Source organism: Fusarium keratoplasticum, chromosome 3, assembly GCF_025433545.1.
Source record: "Fusarium keratoplasticum isolate Fu6.1 chromosome 3, whole genome shotgun sequence".
Taxonomy (NCBI): domain Eukaryota; kingdom Fungi; phylum Ascomycota; class Sordariomycetes; order Hypocreales; family Nectriaceae; genus Fusarium; species Fusarium keratoplasticum.
Window position 1 is genome coordinate 449,175 of NC_070531.1, and position 14,495 is coordinate 463,669.

General features: G+C 51.7%; 3 protein-coding genes across 3 annotated transcripts; all 3 read left to right on the plus strand.

The window, feature by feature from the left end:
- Window positions 1–217: 217 nt before the first annotated feature.
- Window positions 218–1,647, plus strand: NCS57_00351100 (uncharacterized protein; the record flags this gene model as incomplete). Its single annotated transcript, XM_053053503.1, has 5 exons — window positions 218–401; window positions 452–474; window positions 523–630; window positions 687–1,078; window positions 1,134–1,647. 5 exons carry the CDS (start codon window positions 218–220, stop codon window positions 1,645–1,647), a joined length of 1,221 nt encoding a protein of 406 aa, XP_052915663.1.
- Window positions 1,648–3,163: 1,516 nt separating this feature from the next.
- On the plus strand, window positions 3,164–11,462 carry NCS57_00351200 (Carrier domain-containing protein; the record flags this gene model as incomplete). Its single annotated transcript, XM_053053504.1, has 14 exons — window positions 3,164–3,334; window positions 3,393–3,537; window positions 3,593–3,864; window positions 3,920–4,262; window positions 4,320–4,410; window positions 4,465–4,535; window positions 4,594–4,679; window positions 4,741–5,371; window positions 5,434–5,584; window positions 5,645–6,644; window positions 6,692–6,976; window positions 7,043–7,323; window positions 7,384–10,231; window positions 10,287–11,462. The coding sequence occupies 14 exons, from the start codon at window positions 3,164–3,166 to the stop codon at window positions 11,460–11,462; spliced, it is 7,551 nt and encodes a 2,516-aa protein (XP_052915664.1).
- A 1,900-nt stretch (window positions 11,463–13,362) lies between these two features.
- On the plus strand, window positions 13,363–13,710 carry NCS57_00351300 (uncharacterized protein; the record flags this gene model as incomplete). Its single annotated transcript, XM_053053505.1, has 2 exons — window positions 13,363–13,477; window positions 13,532–13,710. The coding sequence occupies 2 exons, from the start codon at window positions 13,363–13,365 to the stop codon at window positions 13,708–13,710; spliced, it is 294 nt and encodes a 97-aa protein (XP_052915665.1).
- Between the last annotated feature and the right edge of the window lie 785 nt (window positions 13,711–14,495).

The following is a 14,495-nucleotide window of genomic DNA, read 5'->3' on the forward strand; positions in this document are numbered from 1 at the left end:
CTTAGGATCTTCAAACTTGATGCATGTGGCGAAAGTACTGTTGCTCAGGGGCTGCTTGGTATGATTTCAAGCATGGGGAGAATAACCTCCGGGGCTGCTAAAAAGCCGGAGGCATGAACTTGCTCGCCATTGGGATTTTGATCGTTGTATCCTTTCTGATCTTTCGTCCTGAAAACAGAAGAGCCTCACTCATTACTATTCGAAGCAGCTTGTAGAGATGGATCTGGATGGTCCAGCTTTGGCACCGCCCAAGGGCGTCACACCAAACTTTGTTAATCCCCCAAACAACAATCCCCTCGCTCTGGGCGTTTTCGTCACCTGCTGCGTGATCTCAACAATATGCGTCATCCTGCGCGGCTACGGGAGAGTCTTCCTCCTCAGGAAGGTCCAGATAGAAGAAGGTACGTATTACTGGTTCATGGGCTCTGGGCAAACACTTACCTGCATGCAGTCCTCGCGTTCTTGGCATATGTTGTTACTCCAATTCGACGGCTCTAATGCGCAGATGCTCACATCTTCTAGGGATGCTTCTGGGGCAGCATGTGGGCATGCTTCAAGATGGTAGAGACGCCAGGCTTCTTTGTCAACCAGTGGAACGTCCGCCTTCGTGATATCATCCCGATGACCTACGTGAGTGGTTTAGGAAAGACCACGCATCACTAGGGGTAGCCACTGACATGCTACAGTACGTCTTCATATTCGGCGTCTTCTACTCGTTTGTCCTGCCTTTCCTCAAGATCGCCATTCTCGTCGAGTGGTGTCGTGTATTTGTCCCGCGAGGAACGAGAACGAAGAGCGCATTTTGGTGGGGATGCGTCATTGTCATCTTTGTCCAGATCACCGCCAACATAGCCATCATCGTTGCCCTGAACCTTCAGTGCACTCCTCACGAGGCAATATGGGACTTTAGGGTCGAGGGAAAGTGCTTTAATCTGTTCCATCTGCAGGTTTCCTCGGCGACAATCCATCTCATATGTGACATCACCATCATGTTGCTGCCTCAGCGTGTCATTTGGAAGCTCAACATGGGATGGAAGAAGAGATTGGGTGTTTCGGTGATTTTTAGTCTTGGTCTGCTGTGAGTTTATCCTTGTCGTGCGTCTTGCCTAACATCTCTAATGGTTGGAATGTAGTGCTTGTATCTCGGCGGCATTCAGGCTCGCCTCGACCGTTGCATATGGCGACTCAGAAGACGGCGTCTACAACATTGGACCGCTTATCTTTTGGGCCACGGCAGAAATGACCTGCGGCTTTTTCATCGTCTGCGTGCCCTGCGTCCCAAAGATCCTCCGAGAAAGCGGCGTATTGGCCAAGATCAAAAAGGCCATTGGAATGGCAACGAGGTCCAAGTCGACAAACCAAAAGAGTGACCAATACGGAGACCAATACGCCCTTACACCCCACGGAAAGATGTCGACCACGGTTAGCAACGCCTACTACAAACTGGACGAGGACGGTGTCCCCATGAAGGACATGAACCGTGACGGGTCCGAGTCGACAGAGCATCTGTATGATGGACCACAAAGTGACAGCCCAGGCATTACTCGCACAACTCACATCAGCGTCTCGGAGACTACTCGTGGGGTTCACGACGACAGGACCCAGTTGGGCAAGCGGGAACCACCCAACAAGGGATGGGTTAGATGATCCTTGGCCAGGTCAGGTGAATGCAACGGTCGTTGGGGTTATGAAGGGAGTGTCAAGTACAAGGGGGAGGTGCACAATTGTTTCGAGATCAAGATGTGAAAACAAACCAACAAGCATAACAGAAAGAAGGCATAAATCAAGTACACATGCATAGTAACTACAATTAATGGCAGCCATTCAGGAAACATAGGGCGGGACTCCGACACTGCAAGTAAGCGTTCAGCGATCAACTTTTCAAGACGCAAAAGCAAAGAGGAAAAGTCAACTACCGAAGGTCAAGCAATGCAACATGGAGGAGAAACCTTGCTGCAGACCAACATCCCAATCACATGTCATTTTTCATATTCCATAGATACAAATAAGCAGATGCCCCAGTAGCAACACCACATCACTGCCGTAAGCATAAAGATTCACTCACTCGGACCGACAGATAATCGCTTTTAGGGTTTCACGATTGTGCATCATCATACGGTTGGTTGCGTGGTCAGGGACAGGCTCACTGCCAAGTTCCCGCAACGAAATGGCGGATCGGCCGGATCCTTGCCTTGTCCGTGGAAGATGCGTTTTAGGTGCTTGTATGACAAGAGAGACAACAACGCTAAGTAATATGGAGTGCGTTCATTGTGATCCCTTGTTGAGAGAAATTCCGCGGATGCCGCAGCAGGCCTTTAAGTAGTAGACGGGTATGGTGAACAGCAACCAAATGTGTCTTCCCTTCAACTACGCATAGCAAAAAGTGAAAGAAGACGTTACTGTCTTCGGTGACGATATTGCACTAAAAGAAGGAAGTGGTCTTTGCAGTCTTCCTGCTCCGGATCGCTTGCTGGAAAACGATGGCCGCCAGGTACGGCCAACCTCTGGTGGATGAACTATAACATGGAGGTAGAATACTTTGGCAGTTCCTGATTGTGAAACTTTTGGTCAGCAACGGCCCCGCCAAGAGCACCCCCGAAAGCATATTTCTTCTTTGGTAGAACAGGTCCCTCCGACGTGGACCAATGTTGACATCAAAGGGGGCGTGTGCAAGACATCTGCTTACTCGCACACTGGGCCCCCGAGCACCGACAGTAGAGAAGGAAAGACTCCCTGTGCCATCGAGTGAGCGACCAACAGCGCCAAGGTCCCATTAGGGTGAGAATGACGAGAGGAGAGCCTTGTCCCTGTCCCCGTACTCAGGGGTCAGGGGAGCCACCTCATCTGCAAGGTCAGAACCTTATTATTCTCCTGCAGATCCCCTTGGGTTGAACCAACGTTTAACGGACGGGCCGATCCTAGCTTCGGCCGGTTTGGGCATGTCTCTCACCGCCATGATGCACAGCGTAGGACAGGGCGAAATACTACCAAGTATCGAGTGCTATATACATGATATCATGTCGTAGAACATGGGTCGCTATAATATCTTTGACGTTTATTTTCACGTCTCGTTGCAACAATTCGGCCTTTGTCTCAGACAACCTTACCGTCACCAAGTCCCTGACTCAGACTGATCAGTGGACTCTCCAACGGCGAACTTACTATGGCACCTGCAGACGACATCGCAATCGTGGGGTACTCTTTTAAACTGCCCCAAGATGTAGATGACGACTGCAGCCTCTGGGATGTCCTCTCCAAGAGGCGCAATCTGATGACGGAATGTCCCAAGTCTCGCATCGACTCTGATTCATTCGTGACCAATAAGCATCACAGTGTACGGTGTCTCCTGGCAGCATGGATCTCTCAGAGTGCACGGCTCACTAATATGACAGTTCCACGGCCATCGAGGGCACTTCATCAACGAAGATCTAGGTCTCTTTGATGCTCCATTCTTCTCCGTCACAGCCAATGAGGCTGCCGCCATGGATCCGATGCAACGCTGGACACTCGAGACGACCTACCATGCATTCGAGAAGGGTAAGCGACATTACCCAAGTCCGCGCGTATTCAGCTGATCTTTGGCTTTTTGCAGCTGGCATTCCAGTGGAGAGCCTCAGAGGCTCTCGCACAGCCGTCTTCTCTGCCTCCATGGTGGAAGATTACGCCAAGACGATTGCCATGGACCCTGATAATGCCGAACGCACGGCTGTTACTGGGAGTAGTGTCGCCTGCGTTATACCGAACCGCATCAGCTGGTACTTTGACCTGAGAGGGTCTAGCATCCATGTCAATACGGCTTGCTCGAGTAGTTTGTCGGCAGTCGACATGGCCTGCAAGACCATCCATAGCGGGGATGCTACATGTGTATGTATTCACAATTTTTGTGTCTTTGATGGGATAGCTTATCCATGTCCGTCAGGCCGTTGTTACTGGTTCTAACCTTCTTCTTGACCCGGCAATGTTCCAGGCCTTGTCCGCGCAAAAGTTTCTTTCTCCAGATGGTCTTTGTCAAAGTTTCGACCACAAAGCAAACGGGTACGGAAGAGGCGAAGGCATCCTCGCTATAGTCCTGAAGCCAGTATCTCTAGCTGTGCAGGATGGTGACATGATTTGTGCTGTGATCCGATCAACGGGCTCAAACCAAGATGGACATACGCCTGGGCTTACCCAGCCAAGCTCTCAAACGCAAGAAGACTTAATTCGACACGTCTATGCGCAGGCCGGTCTTTCCCTCGACAAGACGCGCTATGTTGAAGCACACGGTATGCGACATGATCTGGCCATCAATCTCAAAACGATTGTCTAATGACACGACCCAGGTACCGGCACAGCTGTGGGCGATCCCATTGAAGTGAAAGCGATAGGCCGGAGCTTCCACGAAAGTCGGTCAGCTGAGGAACCTCTCTACATGTAAGCGGTTCTCACTTCCTCGCTAATTACGCGAAAGTGCCTGACGAATCGGAGTGGCTCTATCAAGGCAAATATCGGACATCTCGAAGGGGCTAGCGGATTGGCCGGTATTGTCAAGTGCATTTGTGAATTCTCTTGGTATCGCCGCGCATCGGCCTGAGTTCTAACCAACCTTCTTATTAGTGATCCTGGAAAGGGGGATTATTCCACCCAACGCCCTCCTCGAGAAGATCAATCCAGCCATCGATGCCGAGTCTTACAATATCACAGTGAGTTACCCATTGAGCGAGAACTGTATAATGTTGGGTTGCTAACCAAGATGCCTTCAAGGTGCCTACCCAAGAGGTGCCCTGGCCAAGTCCTGGCCTGCGCCGCGCATCAGTGAACTCGTTTGGATTTGGAGGATCCAATACACACGTTATACTCGAAGATGCCCTCCACCACCTGCGAGAACGAGACCTACCCGGACGACATTGTACAATTGGTGGTGGCGAGCTGGAATCACCCTCGGGGGCAACAACGCCTCGCGCCAACGGAACCTCTCCTGGATTAACCGACAAACCTCCATTGAACCAAACAAGACTCCTAGTATGGAGTGCAGCGAGCGAAAAGGCCGTCAAGCGCGTCTTGAAGGGCTATGATACGTTTTACAAAGATCATGTGATGGGACACTCCCTGAAGGTGCGTCAACTGGCCTACACTTTGGCTGCTCGGCGGAGCAAGATGCTCTGGAGAAGCTTTGTCTTAGCCTCGGATGAACTGGAAGATGGCCAAGTGCATCTGTCCCCAGAAAAGCCAGTTAGAAGCTCGGCTGATCTCGGGCTTGCATTCATCTTCACCGGCCAGGGGGCGCAGTATGTCGATATGGGAAAGGGTCTCACCCAATATCCCATCTTTTACGATACTCTGAAACGGATCGACGTCATTTACAGTAGCCTGGGCTGTAAATGGTCTATTTTTGGTAAGTCAAGGCCACGCCAGGACACATTCACGGAGCTAATACTTGCCTTTTCTCTTTCATAGATGAACTTGGTCGTAACGAAAACATCAACAAGCCCCAATACAGCCAGCCGCTATCTACCGCCATACAAATCGCCCTTGTCGAACTGCTCTACTCCTTTGAGATCAGACCCAAAGCTGTCGTGGGACACTCTTCGGGCGAGATCGCCGCAGCGTACGTCATGGCTCACCCATCCTCTTGACCACGTCCATAATGCTAACCCATGTCCGCAAGTTATGCTGTGGGTGGGTTAGACTTGGATTCCGCATGCAAAGTCTCGTACTTTCGTGGCCAGTTGGCCGGACAGCTCCGAGAAGCAAGCGCCTCGTACCCCGGGGCCATGATCTCGATCAACATCACCGAGGAGCGTGTCCCAAGTTATCTCAGTGAAGCCATTGGAACTGAATCCGTCGCTCTGATGAGCGTTGCTTGCGTCAACAGTCCACTCAACTGCACCTTGTCAGGCCCCGAAGATGTCATCGACAAGATCAAGCAACAAGCAGACAAGGACGGCATATTCGCACAAAAGCTCAAGACGGGGGTTGCTTATCACTCTCCAGCCGTCATGTCTATTGCTAGCGAGTACCTTTCTCGGCTAAGTTCTCTCAACGTTGCTGGGAGTCAAGACCCTAAGGTCCTCGTCCGTGTTCCCATAGTTTCGTCAGTCACTGGCAAGCCGGTTTGCTCAGAAGAGCTATCCAAAGGGGAATACTGGGTTGACAACATGGTATGCCCTGTTAGATTCGCCGATGCCATGGAGTGTCTCGTCCAAGACACGTCCAGGGACAAGCTGGGTCTTGAAAGTATCAGCGATCTGGTCGAGGTCGGCCCTCGCCCAGCGCTTCGTCGGCCTACACTCGACACCATCAAACAGATGGAGAACCAGGCCAAGGACATCAGGTACACGAGTGCTCTGCACCGTTCTCGCCCTGCGGTAGAGGCGGTGCTTAGCCTCGTCGGGCAACTCTTCAGCCTTGGGCATTCAGTCTCGGTGGCTGCAGCCAACCAGCAGTCGCCCGACGACAAGACCCCATTTCTTACTGACTGCCACAAGTATCCCTTTGATCACTCGCGACGCTACTGGAGCGAGCCACGGATCAGTCGAGGCTTCCGGCTTCGCGGGACTGTCCAAGGAGAGACGCTCGGGGTGAGGGTATCGGACTGGAATCCTTTTGAGCCTCGATGGAGAAACTTTCTGAGCGTCGAAACTGACCCATGGATTGGAGACTACAAGGTGAGATGCCACTTACTAGAAGTGAATTGTGCTAACTTGTAGTTGAGGTGCACAACAAGATACTCTATCCCGCGGCAGGCATGCTGATTATGGCGATCGAGGCCGTGCAAGAAATGGTATCAAATGACCGAGATGTAGCAGGGTACCATGTCAAGACTGCCAAGTTTCTTGGTCTCATTCCTGTTCAAAACGCCTGGGAGGATCGGGTCGAGACAGAAGTGCATCTGCGCCCCGTTGGCAAAAAGCACACGGCCGAGACAAGGTTGTTTGAGGTCGCCATTTACTCATACGCTGAGGATGAGTGGACACAGCGCCTACGTGCCACCATTCATGTCGACTACAAAAATTCTCCGGAAGCCGAATACAGATAATTGAGTCATGACTATGTGCGTGAACAGTTTCGGCTGGCACAGTCCCTTAGTCGTCCCATCGACTCGCACGTTTTCTACGGCAACGCTGCAGAGAACAGTCTCCAATACGGCGACTCGTTCCGCCTGGGCCAAGACATAAGATTTGATGGAAATGCAACTGCGGTGATGCATGTCGACGCTACTAAGCCAAGATACCGGACAAGCAGCTTAGTGCATCCCGCCATCCTCGATCAGGTGTTTCACATCTTGCGAGTCAGCGCAGGGCAACAACCTACTTGCAACGTTCCCATACGCATAGCCGACTCCTGGTTCGCGGCTTCAGGTTGGCAGATGGGCTCAATTAGATGGATGTCTCACTCCTGTTGCAGTCGGCTTGACAGACCACATGGTGACCACGGGGAAGAGGGCTCCGTGTATGCCCTAGCCGACGATGGGTCTATTCTCTGCGCCATTCGAAAGGCCATCACGAAAAGTCAAAGCAAGAGTACGAACGAGGCTGAGCGGAAGCTCCTCCACCGAATCGAGTGGAAGCCCTCGTTAGGCCTGATGGACCCCGAGCGACTTCGCCAGCTCTGTCGTGCCGACACCTTCCGCAGGGACGAGACGACCATTCTAGAAAACCACACTGAGCTTTGCTCAACGTTGGACCTTGTGGCTGCTCGGACCCTCAGGTACTTGGACAGGGCCAAGGTCCCCGAGAGCTTAGGACGTCATGTCGAGTGGATAGAGCACCACGTCGGCAAGATGCCTCCTGACAAGATCCAGGCAAGCGAAGACATCACCGACGTCCAAGTCGAGGCTCAGCTCTCCCACATCGAAGATGTACTCCCAGCCTGGAAGGTATACACAGCGTGCGCCCGCAGGTTGCCCGAGATTCTGGCTGGAGAACTCGACCCTCTCCAAGTCGTGTTCGGGTCCAACCTAGCCGACATCTTCTACGCCGACCTGTTCCAGTGCTTGTGTGCCGATGGTAGACTGGGCACCATCCTGGACTTGGCAGCCCACAAGAACCCAGCACTACGCATTCTGGAAGTCGGCGCTGGCACAGGCGGTATGACTACCCATGTTCTCACAACCCTACAGGAACGCGAGAAGCAGACTGGAGCCCTCAGCTTCGCAGAGTACACCTACACCGACATCTCACCCGCCTTCTTCGAGAGAGCGATGGGTAGATGGCCTGATCTTCAATGCCAGGGCCGCCTTTCTTTCAAGACACTGGATCTAGATCGAGATGTTGAGGAACAAGGTTTTGAACTGGGCTCGTACGATATTGTTGTCGCCGCTTGCGTACTCCACGCGACCCCTGATCTTGAAGCCACCATCAGGAATGTCCGCAAGGCTCTTAGACCGGGAGGCCAACTCATCCTCCTTGAAGTCATCAATTCGGACGACATCGCCACCAACTTCATGGCTGGCTTGCTGCCTGGCTGGTGGGTTGCGCGCGAAGAATGGCGGCCTCACTCTGCGGCTGTCCCTGAGAGCTTGTGGGACAAGTGCTTACGAGCGAATGGTTTCTCAGGGAATGATGTTGTCATTCGCGACTACAAGAACGACCCTTGCCATATCATGAGCGTTATTGCGTCGACCGCTGTTGAGGAGAAGGGTGAGCCGCCCAACTTAGTTCTACCACTGGGTCGCCTTATCCTAATCGTAGAGGACCAAGACTCGAAACAGCAGGAATTGGCCAAGTTGGTGCTTACGCACATTGATCTTAAAGGCTTGCGGGAATCAGTCATCTGTGGCTTCTCTATCGATCAACTCAAGAACTTGTTCAAAGAGCTGACTGCAAACGACACGGTGATCTGTCTTTACGAAGTCTGCAACAAGCCTCTCCTCTCGGCACTGACAGAGGAGGGGTTTGCATGTCTCCAGCTCTTGATCAATGAGGCACCCAGACTTCTGTGGGCGACGGCGTCTGACATTGGTAACCCTCAATCCTGCCAGTACACCGTGGCCCAAGGTTTCCTTCGCTCTATCCGAGCTGAGCAGGCGGATAGCCACATTGTCACTCTCACAATTGAGGACAGCGTGGACATATCCGCGGCTTCTGGCCTTATTGGCAAGGTCTACAGTCAAGTTTATAATCCATGCGCATCCAAAGAGGTCGAATATCTTGTCCGTGATGGTCTTGTGTTGACTGGCCGAGCCGTGGAAGATGTAACTGACAACACCACCCTTGGGTCTCTACTTTATCCACGGCTACAAGAAATGAGATGGGCCGATGTAGAGGCCCTGCAAGTGTCTCTGGAAATCAATGGTTCTTCCGAGTCTCTTTGGTTCATACCTGATGCCAGGCACGACTCCGAACTGGGGCCTCATGAGGTTGAGATCGAAGCGAAGGCTTGGGGCCTAAACCGAAAAGATGTCCAAGTCTCGACTACTGGCGGGAAATTGCCGTTTCGGTGTGACAGTGCGGGGATTGTCACCCGGGTAGGCCCTGATTGTGACTCCTCCATCCAGCCAGGGGATCGTGTCTTTATGATGGTCGGTGGAGGCATGCGCAAGTACCCTCGGGCCAAAGATTACGCAACGGTGAAACTCACTGATTCTCTGCCCTTCGAGTCTGCTGCTCTCGATCTCGGCCCGCTAACAACGGCTGTTCATGGTCTTGTTCACGTTGGCAGAATCAGACATGAAGAATCTGTCTTGGTCCTTTCTGCGGACAGTGCCGTTGGTCAAATGGCAATCCAGGTTGCCCAAGCACAAGGGGCAAGGGTCTTTACAGCAAACTTATCCTCTAGGGAGTCTTCAGCTTTGGATAACATTCCTGGAGTCTCCCCCAATACTCTCCTGGACAGCCGAGACCCTCGGTGGACTTCAAGACTTGTCGAGGTCACTGCTGGTGCAGGTGTTGATGTAGTCTTCAACTCCGACCCGAAAATGGATGCGCTGAGGGCTTCGTGTGAATGCATCGCCTCGGGTGGACACTTGATCCAGGTTGCATCTGCTGACGTTGAGGACAACAATACGGAGTTCATGGCTGAGATTCCGAGAAATGTCACATTCTCTAGCATTCATCTTCTGGGGTTGAAGCCCAGCGCGATGGCCAACGTCATGAGGAAAGCCGTGGAACTTTTTACGGATGGAAAGGTGCAGCCTTCCTCAAATATGGCAGCATCATCCGTGTCCGACTTGGAGACTGCTTTCAAGCATCTGCAGAGCAGTGACAAAGATTGTCGGGTGGTTATTTGCGCAAACGACGATGATGTGGTTCAGGTAAGCTAGCACATTGAACAAGTCGAGATCTCGTTGCTGACCAAGTGTTCTATAGGCATTCACCAAAGAGAGTCAGTGTTGGAGGTTTGATAACCAGTCTTCCTACGTGGTAGCCGGTGGATTCGGAGGTCTCGGACGAGCCATCGTAAGATGGATGGTCGACCGTGGAGCGAAGCACTTGATCATCCCCTCCCGCTCAGGTCCTTCGTCGCCATCAGCTACGCAACTAGTAGAAGAGCTGACGAAGAAGGGAGTCAACTTGATGACCGCCAATTGCGACGTATCCTCTGAGTCAAGCCTCACCGCTCTCCTCCAGCATTGTTCAAAGACCATGCCGCCGATCAAGGGCTGCATAAACACTACCATGGTCCTTCAAGACGCAACCTTTCAGACCATGACCTTTGCGCAATGGGATCTGGCCGTACGGACTAAAGTACAGACATCATGGAACTTGCATCGTCTATTACCCCAAGACCTCGACTTCTTCATTCTCTTGTCCTCTCTCGCTGGTGTCATCGGCCAGATGGCCAGCGCCAACTACGCTGCTGGCTGTTCATTCCAGGACGCCCTGGCCCGCCATAGGACTACGCAGGGTCAAAAAGGGTTGTCAATTGACATTGGCTGGATGTTCAATGTCGGCATCGTATCCGAGACTACAGCCTATCAGCGCCAACGACAAAAGGCCAACGACATGCAACAGATCGATGAAGCGGAACTACTGGCTCTGTTATCACTGTGCTGCGACCCAAGCTCCCCGCTCACGACTGAAGGTCAGCTTCTGTTCGGGCTGAAGACGCCCGCGGATATTCTCAGCCAAGGCCAGACCCCTCCGGCTTTACTGGACCGACCACTGTTCAGGGCGCTTTCTTACAGGCCAGGCTCGGAAGTGAAGTTGGACGAGAAGATCGGCAGCCGTGATGCTGATCATCAAGCAGCGGTCCTCTTTCGCAAGTCTTCCAACTCAACCGAGCGCACAGGAATCGTGCTGCGCGCCCTAGCAGCGAAGCTGGCGCGAGCCATGTCCATGTCTCCCGAAGATATCGAGCCAAACAAGCCCCTGTCCGTCTACGGCGTGGACTCTCTAATGGCTGTTGAGTTGAAGAGTTGGATCAGTAGAGACTTTGGCGCCGCGGTGGCTGTTGGTGATATTATGGGCGGCGTGGCCATCGCGAGTATTGCTGATTTAGTTGTTGCAAAGAGTGCGGTTATAAGTAAGACCGGGGAGTGGTAAGTAAATGGAATGCAATCAATAATCTTGAAGTAAAGCACATTCCGGCATAAATGTTCTTTTCATTAATGGCATCTCGAAAGGACCGCTGAATAGTCCCACAACGCATTGTAGCATCGAATCATAAAGGCCTTCATGCATCTCGCAAACACTGGGATGGCACGGATTCTTTCTTGATTTATTTAGCAACAACTGAGCAGAAAAATTATGGGCGGCGGTTGGTCCTTGTCCTTGTAGCTATGATGGTGGTCAAACTGTAACCATCTCAGACAAGGCAAATACAATCCATGTTACCCTGGATATTGCTACTGACCTGCTGGCCCTTCAACACGAAGAGCCGTTACCTATGAATGTTGCGATAGCTTCAATCTTCTTTTATTGCATAGAAACTATAGGGTATGTATATCTTGAAGAAGGGACTTGGGAGCACTGAGTTCGGGTTTTGTACCAACATCCCCTATTGAATTGCTCACTTCCTCAACATTCACTCTACGATCTATACCCTGCATAGTCATTTTATAAATTATTGCGTGGCGAAGCTAGATCACGAATTTCGAGGTACGCGATAGCCTGATGCTGCAAAGGGATCGCCACTTGCAGAGGAATCATCGCCTGCAAAGCCTGCAAAGGCGGAACTGTTCTTTGCGAGCTGCGTGTGCATAACCGCTCCACTTTGTTAATTTCTAGGTAAGGCTTCCTGAGCTTATGCTCACTTAGCCCGACAGTGTCTCATTTAAAACTGCGCAGTGTCTCATCCTGCCATTGTCTTTCTCGTGCCACGCAATAGCAGCCATAGTCAAGGATTGGCCGAAGGAAGATTCATTCAGTAATAGCACAGCTACGTCTGTTATCTCGGTAGTTATAACTTTGATGACAACAACGCCTGGAGATTCCTAGTGTAGAGACTAGCCAGACATCAATCGGCTGGTGGGTCGTCAATACCGCTTTGCCCATCGAGTCACACGACACCTTTACTGGAGAAACCCGCTGCAAGAGGTCAATACTTTTGATAATAGAAATGTCGGGAAATCTGCATCAAGGCCGCGGGACATCGGGGAGCACGGGTCGTCGCGATGTAGCTGGTAGATCAGTAAGCTAAGCCTGCGATTGTCTCAGATATGAAGGGAAGGATGCCGTCAGCAAGCCAAGAGAGACTAGATTGTTGCGACCTGCATATAAATCCACTTAGCTAGGCCAAGCGGAGATGCCGCCCAGACAATATAGCCTTAGTCTTGGCCGCCGAATTATCCGGACCTGCATGGGAATCCTCCGCGTTCCCCTCGACCCGCTGGTTCTAGAATCCGACATCCGACTGAGCCCTGCCGGGCGTCTGGTCCCAATTGGTCTTATTTCTTGTTCACCATGGTCACTCTGCTCCACGTTGTGGCTCCGCTTCAGTGCCTCTCAGCTATTCATCATCCAATTTGGTCCCTCAGCTGAGACATGCGGCTTACTTTCCGTAGCCTGTCCCCAGGGCTCGATATCGAGAACCAACCAGCGTTCATATTTCACCGAACTGGCATAGGATGGATCTTCGAGTCGCAAATCCTTGACCAAAACGGGACTGTTAAACGACTTAAGTCAAGAATCGGCATCACCAAGGACCAATAAGTCAACATCATCACGAGAAGCACGATGACACTCCGTGAAACGCAGCACTCTGCCAACTTCCAGCCTGAAGCTTTGTGAGATCAACATGAAATTTTGCGAGGAATCGCGAGGCGGTGAGGATGGGATAGTGAAGGCGAGGTGGACTGGAGATCGAAAACTATATAAGTCACCCTTTGACCTCGTCAATCCTCTCTCATCAACCAGCAGTCACAAGCCTCTCCGACCATTCCAACAAACCACTCCACACTCCAACCAACCAAACCACCAACTTCAACCTCCTCCAACCGCCAAAATGGTCAAGATCGCTGCCCCCATGTTCCTCCTCACCGCCGCTCTCGCCTCTCTCGGCGAGGCTCGCAACTGCAAGACTGGCATTAGCTACTGCGGCAGCACCCTCCTCAACATCGGTTAGCCAACTCAGCCCCTGTCCCACAGCTATGGCCTATACTAACAGTTCAAAGGCGACTACAGCAACCAGATCAACCAGGCCCTTAAGGCGGCCAAGCAGCCCAACGACTTCACCCGCGCCCAAAACTCCCTCTTCTACTGCGAAGGCGGCAAGCACGGCAACATTCGATACACCAAGCTCTGCACCGGTGGCTGCAAGGACCACGGCAATGGCAAGAGCGACACCTGCTAAGTGGTTGCTTAAGCAGCTGACTTGATTATACACGCTCTTTGCTGAATCAACTGGCCCCTGAAACAGGATGGGTGGAATGGTCTTGTCTAGTTAATCTCATTGTCCAGCTTCCATGCGCAGGAAGCGTGATGATTTGTACCTAGCCTAACTATAGTCGTTCGTTATCTTACCTCGAGGAATAAAGAGTCTTCTCTACTTAGTGGTGCCCCTAGGTCATTCCCACCAGGTCCTAAAGAGATACTTAGTATTTCATTATAAGACAAATCAGGCGAAACGCCGCTCGGGTGGTTGACTTAGGACTTATGAATGTTCAGCTTCAGATCCCGATCTCTTGAACGTTTTTCACTAGCTAGTTCGTCATCAGAGGGCACGCCATAGAACTCGAGCTGAGCCATTTCTAGTCCGATGCATTGTCGCCAATTCAGAGGGCTCCATTCTCGGATTTGATGTTTGCCAACACGTCTTCCCTATAGATATTATATGCTGCCGATCGGAAAGATATCTATTTTCTCGAACCCCTGCGTGAAAGCGGTTTACTTACTTTGATCCTTTCAAGCTGTGCTCATACTATAAAGCCTTATAGCCAGCGGTATGCGGTATCTATAAATCACCCGATATTATCAGAGGCCGATAGTACGGGGAGGACTAACCCGATACCATTAAGTGCCCTGGGTCAACGGAGAGGAGTAGTGACCCGAGATCGTGGAGGATGCATCGACGACTTGGTAAACAACAACTCTCACATTCTTTAGTACAACTACCCAGGTCAAGATCGCTCGCTAGTC